This window comes from Anopheles funestus, chromosome 3RL, assembly GCF_943734845.2.
Source record: "Anopheles funestus chromosome 3RL, idAnoFuneDA-416_04, whole genome shotgun sequence".
In the NCBI taxonomy this organism is placed as follows: Eukaryota; Metazoa; Arthropoda; class Insecta; order Diptera; family Culicidae; genus Anopheles; species Anopheles funestus.
The window spans coordinates 46,435,261-46,445,105 of record NC_064599.1 but is presented as its reverse complement, the minus strand read 5'-3'; the positions used below and the strand labels follow the sequence as shown (position 1 = coordinate 46,445,105).

The 9,845-nt window shown below is 38.4% G+C and overlaps 4 protein-coding genes across 4 annotated transcripts; 1 reads left to right on the top strand and 3 right to left on the bottom strand.

Annotated features, from left to right (window-relative positions):
• Positions 1–564: 564 nt before the first annotated feature.
• On the bottom strand, positions 565–4,609 carry LOC125768088 (uncharacterized). The gene is made up of 4 exons (XM_049435298.1): positions 4,457–4,609; positions 3,912–4,393; positions 1,387–1,774; positions 565–1,315 (listed from the first exon to the last, which is right to left on the bottom strand). Exons 1-4 carry the CDS (start codon positions 4,588–4,590, stop codon positions 1,276–1,278), a joined length of 1,044 nt encoding a protein of 347 aa, XP_049291255.1. The 5' UTR covers positions 4,591–4,609; the 3' UTR covers positions 565–1,275.
• Positions 2,051–3,132, bottom strand: LOC125768097 (ER membrane protein complex subunit 8/9 homolog). Its single transcript, XM_049435311.1, has 2 exons — positions 2,592–3,132; positions 2,051–2,506 (listed from the first exon to the last, which is right to left on the bottom strand). The coding sequence occupies exons 1-2, from the start codon at positions 2,778–2,780 to the stop codon at positions 2,102–2,104; spliced, it is 594 nt and encodes a 197-aa protein (XP_049291268.1). The 5' UTR covers positions 2,781–3,132; the 3' UTR covers positions 2,051–2,101.
• Positions 4,610–4,704: 95 nt separating the features above from the next.
• On the top strand, positions 4,705–5,844 carry LOC125768093 (DNA-directed RNA polymerase II subunit RPB3). The gene is made up of 3 exons (XM_049435307.1): positions 4,705–4,855; positions 4,926–5,488; positions 5,550–5,844. The coding sequence occupies exons 1-3, from the start codon at positions 4,770–4,772 to the stop codon at positions 5,720–5,722; spliced, it is 822 nt and encodes a 273-aa protein (XP_049291264.1). The 5' UTR covers positions 4,705–4,769; the 3' UTR covers positions 5,723–5,844.
• A 236-nt stretch (positions 5,845–6,080) lies between these two features.
• On the bottom strand, positions 6,081–6,852 carry LOC125768099 (protein Dr1). Its single transcript, XM_049435313.1, has 2 exons — positions 6,608–6,852; positions 6,081–6,537 (listed from the first exon to the last, which is right to left on the bottom strand). The coding sequence occupies exons 1-2, from the start codon at positions 6,701–6,703 to the stop codon at positions 6,103–6,105; spliced, it is 531 nt and encodes a 176-aa protein (XP_049291270.1). The 5' UTR covers positions 6,704–6,852; the 3' UTR covers positions 6,081–6,102.
• Positions 6,853–9,845: the final 2,993 nt, after the last annotated feature.

Sequence of the window (9,845 nt, the reverse complement as noted above, 5' to 3'; positions counted from 1 at the left end):
GGTTATTCCGTAGTTCGGAGCCCTTGTATTTATTCTTCCTTCCTTCTTTGTCGATTGGTACTTGGCCACTTCTTTGGTCGTCCTTCGGTCTTCCTTCGGGGCTGCAGCGAGATGCTTGTCGGTTGACGGTATAACGATAACTAACTTAGTTCGGACATGCTGCCGCTTTTATATTGTGCTGGCCATGTCTCGAACTTTCCTATTTCCGTGTTTTTGGACGATTTCGTGTTTGATCCTGTCTGTTTTCGCATATTCTTTTGTTCCCCTAAGTCCTTTGTTACTTGTTCGCACCATATGGCACCCACTAGACAATTTTGCTTGTTCTCGTTATTGACCCTAGATGGCGCTTCTCTGTGTCCTGGCTATTGGCTATTGGTCGCCACAAGGTAATAAAAATGTTAATGTATTTTATTTCAATTCACTCATTTTAATTATCTTCTACATTTGTAAGCAAATGTTTGTTTTTTTTTCTGCCAGATGATCTGGCATAAAATGAATAGTAAATAATTTTGCTGAAAAAATGGTATAAAGATTTTCCATACGTAACAAATAGAACTACAACAAGTCATTTGTTGTGCTCGTGAACTATTATTGTTATTTCCATTTAAATTATATTTTATAATTATCAACAGATCCTTATTTACTTGACATAACAATTTGATAGGTCCTTCTCTGCTATATAATGGCTTACAAGGTTTTACCTTTAGCAAGGCTTTTACCGCGTAGCCGTATACCCATTCGTTCTTGTTACGGGAGGCTAATCCAGATGTTATGTATTTATACTACCGTTATTACACGAGACCGCATGAATAATAACTCTCTCTAATAGCTAGGATAACACACACAAAAATTAGTAGTATTCTAAAAAAGATAAAATATATCAAAAAACATAAAAAAAAACTAAAGATAAAATAAAACATCATTATCAGATTTAAAAAAATCATTGATCAGCAGCTCTCGAAAACTCCTACAGTTAAGTTCGCTAGAGTACTTACGGAAAAATAAAGTCAGAGAAAGACAGTAGAGGCTTGAGTCTTGAGGTTGTAGTGCCACAAAATAATTATTATTTTTAAATAATTATTTATTAACTTCATCAGCAAGATGGTGATGACAACTGATCGTGAATTGATTTTGGTATAATCGTGTTACATCTTAACAGTAACATCTTAAAATAGGTGGTTTCTATTTCTATTAACTTTAATCCATCCATAAATTTAAACATAAAAATTAAAAGATTTTTACATTACAAGCCGATACCAACAAGTTAATTTACGTCTATCCCAATTCTTCTTGATTATTATCCATTTCATCGTCACTGCGAAAATAAAAATAAAGTCAAATTTAATTTAGTCTTCCTATGGAAAAAAAACAAATACTTTTTCTTACCTTAAATTGGACACCCTCTGACGAATGCTTCTAAAGCCCGTGCGTTTTGATTCCACCTGCTCAAGGTTTGCTGAGTTGTCTGGCACACTGGAAAAATCTTCATCATACGAATCCTCCGAGCTGTGTGGACATTCCCGTCCAGCGATGCGAAATACCTTCTTTTTTACTTCCCGCTGGTATGCTTTCCTTCGCAACGAATATCGTTTAGCTCCCACAGAATCAGTCTCATCTTCTGCCATTTTTAAATTAGAACGTGATGCTCCTTGATGATTTTCATTACTCCGAAGCATGCTTCCAAGTGAATCTATATCGCGTCGCAGGTTTTCCATCAATGTTGATTGAGGTATTTTGTCACCGACGCTTGGTTCTGTTACCGATGCGCCGTTATCTTCCGTTACATATGCGAAAAGAATATGTTTTAAGTAACGACGTAAAACAAAGAAAGCATCGTTTAATTAGGTACTCAATCATTATAGTGTATTTAAGTCTTTATACATACTACTGGTCGAGTAATATACATAATTCTTAGTAATGCTAAATAAAACTGTTACACTGTCTTAATGCGTAGTATGCATGTTAATTTATTATATTAGCATTGTATTATAACTTTCATTTGTCTAATTTCAGATAACAACAAACAAAATAGAGATAAAACACGAATTCATACATTTTACACGTATATATTTCAACTCGGTAATGTTAGTTACAGTATTTCTTAATACATGGAAAGAATTTGCTTCAAATCCCCGTTGAAATGTACGTTGTTCCAATCATTTTGCGTATTGTCCAAATAGTTATCATAGTCTTGCAACTCTTTTGCAGCACCACGCTGTAATAAGCAGGACACGGCATCGAAAGTAACGTGATCATTTTCTACCACACATTTTGCTTTTAGCCAGCGATTGTCTCGATATTGCCAAATACGCAAAGCTGGATAACGCATGTTAATCGAAATGGCACGGTTATCGATTACTGCAATACAAGCATCAGGACAGTGTTCGGCTATTTTATCCGCAATCCGTATGCCCGGTGCTCGCTCAAATCGGTTATCGTAGAAATTCTCGCAACCTACATAATAACCAACAATCTGTTGACCTTTTTGAGATGCTTTAGTTTCGACCTACAATTATACAAAAAAAGCAGGTGTCACAATGATAAAACTTATCGAAATACTAAAACCTCCATACCATTTAGGCTAAACATACCTGAACCATCGCTACTTCAGCCATGGGTGACACATGAAGGCACTGATGAAACAGAGGTACCACATCCACAATCACGTTTGATTTACCATTTTCTGCCAAAAGCAATCCGTTTACTGCCAGATGCGGATACTTCGCTGCGTGTAACATTATTTTGCAATAAGCACGAGCATCAAACATTGTTTCCGACATGATAAATTGTGAAAAGTATGAAAAATATGTATGATTTGTTTTTCTTCCACTTCGACTTCACTGCTTTGACAGCTATCTGACAGCGTTCTACCCTGTGAAAAAACTTCAACTTTTTCTCATAAATCGTTTCTTCGCACTATGGGCTCAGATTTTAAATGTTTACACTTTAATGTTAGATCGAAATCGGAACAACAAAACAAGGCTAAAGTCTGAAATAAGGGCTAAAGTCTGAAACACGACCCCCCCCCACTCACGGTCACTCATCTGCGTGTCAATTTTTCGTACAGGGTGGTTCGGAGACTATGCAATGTGGCCTGAATTTGATTTTTTTTACAATTACTATTAAATTGTAAGGAGGTTTTCGCATAGTGAAAAGTGATTTACTCATCGAGGAACCAAGTTCCATACGCTGTTTGTGAAACCGTAAAATTTTCCTCATTTTTGGCCCAACTTTGCCCCATAGCTCCGCCGGTATCCAAGATATCGCCAAACTTTTTTCTGGCCATGGCTAGATGGCACTTGTGGCTACATTTCGTCCATGCACCACTAATTGCTACCATGTCTGTGGCCGGAGCTATTCGCGAAAGCTCCAATGGATCGCCAATCTTTGACCTGTGGTCGATAGATGGCACCAATTGCTACATTTTCTTCTTCGACGGCCATGCCCTCAGGTGTCTGTGTCTCGAAACATAATTAAAAAAACACGCAACCGATTTCGAACCACCCTGCACGAAAAAAAAGTCACTCAAATGAGTGCCCGTGAGTGGGGGGGGGTCGTGTTTCAGACTTTAGCCGAAATAACCCAAATTTCAGACACAAAACAAAACAAAATCAGAAACACATTTTCATTGGACGAATAATTCAAATAATAAAGATCTCCAAGGACATGCCGGTCATTCCTGGCTTAGTAGGCTTATTTGTGCCACGTAGCCAGTTAGTAAGTCCTTGCTACGAAGGAATGGTCCGAATAGGACGTAACACCTGGTCCTTTGGTGTGGAACCAGCAACGTTCAACACATTCACCACCGGGCTATCTAGTTTTAAATATGTTTTACTTATATAAACGGCTATTAGAAGCTTACCTAGGTAATGCACGAAATGTGACCAATAAAAACATAAGAGCGTACATACCATCCAGCGCCTCTTTCATTTCATTGTATCCCATTTCAAGTATTTCCATCGCATTGATAAGTCCGCCAGGTGTCGTCAATGATAGCAGCTCTTTTTCCAGGTCCTTACTGGTTCGCAGCGGTCCTGAACCGTCGAAGCTAGCTCCAGAACTTTTGAAATAAAATCTATCAAATCCTTGTTCTAGCTCTTCCTGCACGAACCGGAAAGCATCTGATTTAAACAGCTTCCATAGTATAACTGTTACTTGCGGTAATTCCTGCTCGTTATACGGATGCCTTGCAAAATCTTTCATTACACGCCATTCCAATAATGTAAGCCGTATCTTACAAAACATAAACAGTGGCTGCTTGAAGTACAATGTGTACAGCAGATAGAATGAGGCGATCCGTTCAAACTGATTCTTGGAAGCAAAGAAACATTTCTTTACTGTGTAAAAAATTTCTCCTAAATATTCTGCCATTTCTGCATCCGTATTCCGCCCACTGGAACGAGTATAGAACATTAGTTACAAGACGGAAAACTGAGTAACTTTCAGATAAACCTACTAAAATATGTATTGGAAGTTGGTTCGTTTCCATTCCTGGCAAAAGGTTTGATAGTCCGGTGACTGTAACTTTGCAAATTCACTTAAAAACTCCGCACAATCTTCACGAAAGCCGCTGGAAATTGCGCTTGCCATGATGCAGTTTGTTGTTTGTTTTCTTTCGTACAACAAATTGTACCAGTGAAAAATGTATATCAATACACAGAACTCGAACGCTGAGAAATGTCATTGTGTTCACTGTTTACCTTTGGCAGCAAAGCATCATTTGGTGCTAGCATCATCTAGGAATATTATCCGGCTTTCCGTGCCTAAAAATGCCGTACGCCAATCAGCCATCGGTTACAATATCGGAGCTGACCGACGAAAACGTCAAGTTCATAGTTGAAGACACTGAATTGAGGTAGAATAATCGATCAATTTTACAAAGCAATTGTTTAAATGTTTGGTTATGTTCTCTGATGCCATTTCAGTGTGGCAAACAGTCTACGCCGGGTGTTCATCGCCGAAACGCCGACACTGGCAATTGATTGGGTTCAGCTGGAATCAAATACAACCGTTCTGGCCGATGAGTTTCTTGCACATCGAGTCGGCTTGATACCGCTGATATCGGATGAGGTGGTTGACCGGATGCAATACAGTCGTGATTGTCCCTGTTTGGACTTCTGTAATGAGTGTAGCGTAGAATTTACGCTTGATGTGAAATGCAACGAGGAACACACACGGCACGTGACAACAGCAGACCTAAAATCGAGCGATCCTCGCGTGTTACCGGTCACATCAAGACATCGTGATGATGAAGACAATGAATACGGGGAAGGAACGGATGAAATACTTATTATTAAGCTTCGCAAAGGACAGGAACTAAAGCTGAAGGCGTATGCAAAAAAAGGATTCGGCAAAGAACATGCTAAATGGAATCCTACATGTGGAGTTAGCTTTGAGTACGATCCGGACAACGCGATGAGACACACACTCTATCCGAAGCCAGACGAATGGCCGAAATCGGAGCACACGGAGCTCGATGACGACAAGTGTAAGTTACAGTGTAGTTTTCATGTTATGGGACCAAATGTACAATTCTGTTCATATTGTAGATGAAGCTGAATACAACTGGGAGTTGAAGCCGAATAAATTCTTCTTTAATGTTGAATCGTCTGGTGCTCTAAAGCCAGAAAATATTGTACTAATGGGAGTACAAGTCCTAAAAAACAAGCTGTCTAACCTCCAAACACAGTTGAGTCATGAAACGGATGTTTTGGCGATTTAAACGGATGTGCAGTTTTTTGCAGTGATTTTCTGTGTCGGTGCAAAACATCAGAAAACTGTAATATCTATCATTTCAGCTCAATAGTGAGCAATAAAGTTTGTTTCTTTTACCCTCACTAAAAACTATACGTTCATTTTATAGCTGCTAATTGAGCAATACGATCAAAGCATCTTGAATAACAGGACACATGAAATCGGAATTTATTCATTTTCATAATAACAAATTGAACGGAAACACCATGCGGTAGACTACGTCATTAATCGACTGCGATTATTTCATCCTCAGTTACTTCAGAAATGTATTATTAGATAAAATTTTAATTGCTTTCTTTCTAATAAACAGAACAGAGCAAAGTTAGTATAGTGGTTTACCGGTTGAATTTAATATTCATCACTGTCGTCCTCGTCTTGTGACATTTGTTTCTGGAACAGCTCGGCATTTTGTAGTGTTGCCGTCTGGACGCTATACCATTGTTGCTGTTCAGCAGCTGCTTGTTCCTCGCGGGCTCTAGCAAATAATTCTTGCTGCTGGCGCAAAAGCTCCTCTTCAGGAATGCCTAGATTTTCGAGTCGCGTACTTTGTCGTCTACGTTTGGCGGCCACTTGCTTACAATCATTCAAAACTGCCTCTGCTTCTTGCTTGTAATCTTTAAATCCCAGCCGATCCAGGGCTTCCAATACGTGCTCGGCATTTATGGTTTTCTTGTTCCGCTGATTACATACCTCATTCGCTTCAGAGCTAATTAAATGTATGAACTCTGTGCAGCAGTTCAATATTAGTTCTCGACTATCATTTGCCACTCGGATTGACGGAACCTAAAGCATTTTTAAAGGTACACGTTTAACGTTCGTAAAGCGTCGCACAGCATTGCAGTCGAATTCTTACCAGCTCTTTGATTATTTTGTTTATACTCGCGCGCGGCAAGGTTAGTTCATCGTCTTCTTGATTTGGCGGACAAAGCTCATCGTGTGGATCGGACATTGTTTAATCTCTGTTTGAAGCAATGTACTGCAGAAAAGAAAACTATATCTCACAACGTGAAATTTTATTGGCCTGCCGAAGATGTTGGTAAGATGAAAATATCATTAATGTTTATGTTTGATTTGACGCCAGCATACTTGACTGCTGTGCGATGTTATTTTTCAACTCTTCAGATGTGTCTACACGGTGCGAATTAGCACTATCACTCAGAGCCTTTTGTACCACGATGATATTGTAATAAGCGATCGTACTGCCATACGAATCATACTGTAAAAATCTAATTATCCCCAAATTGAATTAAAAAATTGTAAGAAAATTGAGGTTGATGTATTGTTCGATGTTATATTGCGCGATGTTTTGGTTACGACAACTCGTTGTCAGCGGCCCAAGATGTGTAAGTTTAGCTATGTTGAGACAGACTCACATCCGACACTCAAAAAGCAAACAGGGTCACGATGAACCCTACAAAGCAGTAAATTACGGTAGGAAAAAAAATAAATAAAAATTATTCGTGTCTATCGCAACAATTGATACATTTTTCAAATACAATTAATTCGCTTATTCCTAGGAGACAAGTGCAGCCATTGGAATTTGATCATAATTCACAATAAAACTTCATCATAAAACAAAATAATACATACAACTGTCGAAAGATGGACTATTTCGTAGATGGAACTAAGGTCCTATATGAACTATTATTTGTATTTGTATTTGAGGTAAAAGTGATTGGCCACACAGATTGGCTTTATTGGGGAGCATGCTAATCAACGTGGGCGCGACCTGGTTGGGGTCTGGTTCCACACGAAAGGACCAGGCATCAAATCCCATTCAGACCGTCTCCCCTTAGCTGTGGCTTCGTGGTAGCCTTAGGAAAACATAAGTCTAATAAGTCTTGACTTCCAGAGGTCGTTAAGCCAAGAGAGAGAGAGAGAGAGAAAGAGAGAGAGAGAGAGAGAGAGAGAGAGAGAGAGAGAGAGAGAGAGAGATATTCAACGTGTCATGAAAACCGTTGCTTCATCTATCCTATAGCTACTGTCGGACCTAAAGGACCTTGGACTAATGAGATAATCGTGAAATTAATACCAGTAATCAGAATTAAAAATACGTTAAGAATATCTTAGGAGACAGAGAAAGCTTCAGTTTGACTTAAACAAAAGAATTGTTATAGTAGTAGTTGACACTATCAACAAAGTGAATTCTACGGTCATGTTGTAAAACACAAGGAAAACAGTGGAGCTTTACAAACAAAATATATTTTGTCACAGCTACAATTTATCCTTGTTCTCTGCTTTTCCACCTGTTGTTGTTGTTGTTGGAATGTTTTAGAGAGACTTTGATTCCTTAGGAGCTTTTCCACCTGTGATCGAGTCTCAGCTAACATACATACACGACATTTCATTATATGTAGCTATTAGCTTGGAAAGGAAACTAATCATCATAGCTATTACAATCTTGTGTCGATTACGAAAGCTAGGAAAGAAGGAACCAGAGCCGAAGAAGTTACCAACACCAATGAATTAAATACATTGCAATTAAATTAGGTGACATTATTCCTGACATTATAACGTTCTAAACAAATCATACCATTCGATTCGATCAAGGTAATTGTGACTCGCACGACTTGCATTGGATGTTTTACTTTATTTTACGCATTTCCGTTCGCTGTCTTATCAGGAAAGTTAAGAAACAGATAGAAACACATGTGACTTAAAAAAAATTAAACTTGTTTTGCTAAACTTCTTTCCATCTTATTTATAATCTAACATCATAAACATTAATTGTGTAATCAAGTAGTTATTCTATTGATTCTAGTTCTACACAGTTAAAGTTTTCGTGGTTCAAGAGGGTAGTCAATCACACCATCATAACACAAAACACATTTATTGACAACGAAACCGACGGCTGTGATGGGGAACGCGGCATGGAAGGCAAGCGTTGATGAATCCATAATGAGCTTTTGATCAACGGATTGAGATACCAAACGTTTTCCATTTTGAACCTCTAGCACCGATAGTGAAAGCGAAAATATAATAACACAAGCCGCTATTGAAGAAGTAGGAATATACGAACAAATAACAAATGCCATCGAAGATATGTTAAACCATTGCTATCACATTCTTGCGATGCTTCGAGCAAACATCGCAAGAATAAGGAGAAAAATCTACAAAGCCATACCTAATGAAAAATGTGAGTCCAATACAAATAAATGACGGCAAATGAATGGATTCAGCAGCCCATCTCCACACTCTCGTTTCCATTTCCATTCTGATGAATTATTCCGTTGCCCTAAAGATCTCTACACCGGATAACCTGGTTTTCGCTTCGATGCCGATTCAAATGGTCGAGCACCATATCATCGAATCTTGATCGCCTCAAAAACAGACCTCAGAAACCATGACCGGGAAGGCGCTGCATGAGAAGGGGATGGTTAAGCGTTTTAAAACAATTAACAAACATTAACACCACGCATACGAGCTAAGACGGCGGTGGGACACCGTTGGATAAAATCGGTTCCTGGCTTTCTTTAGCCTTTAATCGTGATACGTGACACAATTCAACCGCAACAAATCGAGGATAACGTGAAGTAGTCGCATAACTAACTTCGCATAACTTTTTAACACAAACTTTTAAAACATGACTTGCGCATATTCTGCTTTCTTCAAGAATTGCAAATAACTCTCTTGGGAATATATTTCGTAAAGACTATTAAAGTTTAAGTGATCTGTTGAGTATTGCTTACATAGCATATAACAATTATAATTCTTAAAATTAAGAGACCTGGATCTGGACAAATAGTGAGTCGACAAACATAGATTGAACCTTGCAAAGCAAGAACATGCAAGAATCATCAAAAGAGCTGTCTAAGAATAGTTCTAAGCTGAATGATCGTTATACTAAAATCAACTACAAGTCCTACTGCGTTATAAGAGTTTACTATTTGCATTACTGGGTCGCTAATAAAATATTTAGCAGTTCTAAATTCTGATTGTAAGATGGTTATAGAGTTTAGAGCATATCGCAGTGGAGCCATGCATCGCAGCGGATTAGACCGAAAATAGCAAAAAGAGTAACTAAAAATTAACACGTAAACATGAAACCAACGAAATCTAATTTAAGTCGAAAGATAATTTAAGTGTGTGTA

Coding starts and splice junctions, on each gene's coding strand:
- LOC125768097 (XM_049435311.1), bottom strand. CDS start 2,780: ATGTCGGAAACAATGTTTGATGCTCGTGCTTATTGCAAAATAATGTTA. Junction 2,507..2,591: donor CTGAAGTAGCGATGGTTCAG/GTATGTTTAGCC, acceptor GTATAATTGTAG/GTCGAAACTAAAGCATCTCA.
- LOC125768088 (XM_049435298.1), bottom strand. CDS start 4,590: ATGGCAAGCGCAATTTCCAGCGGCTTTCGTGAAGATTGTGCGGAGTTT. Junction 4,394..4,456: donor AACTTCCAATACATATTTTA/GTAGGTTTATCT, acceptor TACTCGTTCCAG/TGGGCGGAATACGGATGCAG. Junction 1,775..3,911: donor AATGAAAGAGGCGCTGGATG/GTATGTACGCTC, acceptor ATGTAACGGAAG/ATAACGGCGCATCGGTAACA.
- LOC125768093 (XM_049435307.1), top strand. CDS start 4,770: ATGCCGTACGCCAATCAGCCATCGGTTACAATATCGGAGCTGACCGAC. Junction 4,856..4,925: donor GTTGAAGACACTGAATTGAG/GTAGAATAATCG, acceptor ATGCCATTTCAG/TGTGGCAAACAGTCTACGCC. Junction 5,489..5,549: donor GGAGCTCGATGACGACAAGT/GTAAGTTACAGT, acceptor TTCATATTGTAG/ATGAAGCTGAATACAACTGG.
- LOC125768099 (XM_049435313.1), bottom strand. CDS start 6,703: ATGTCCGATCCACACGATGAGCTTTGTCCGCCAAATCAAGAAGACGAT. Junction 6,538..6,607: donor ACAAAATAATCAAAGAGCTG/GTAAGAATTCGA, acceptor AAAATGCTTTAG/GTTCCGTCAATCCGAGTGGC.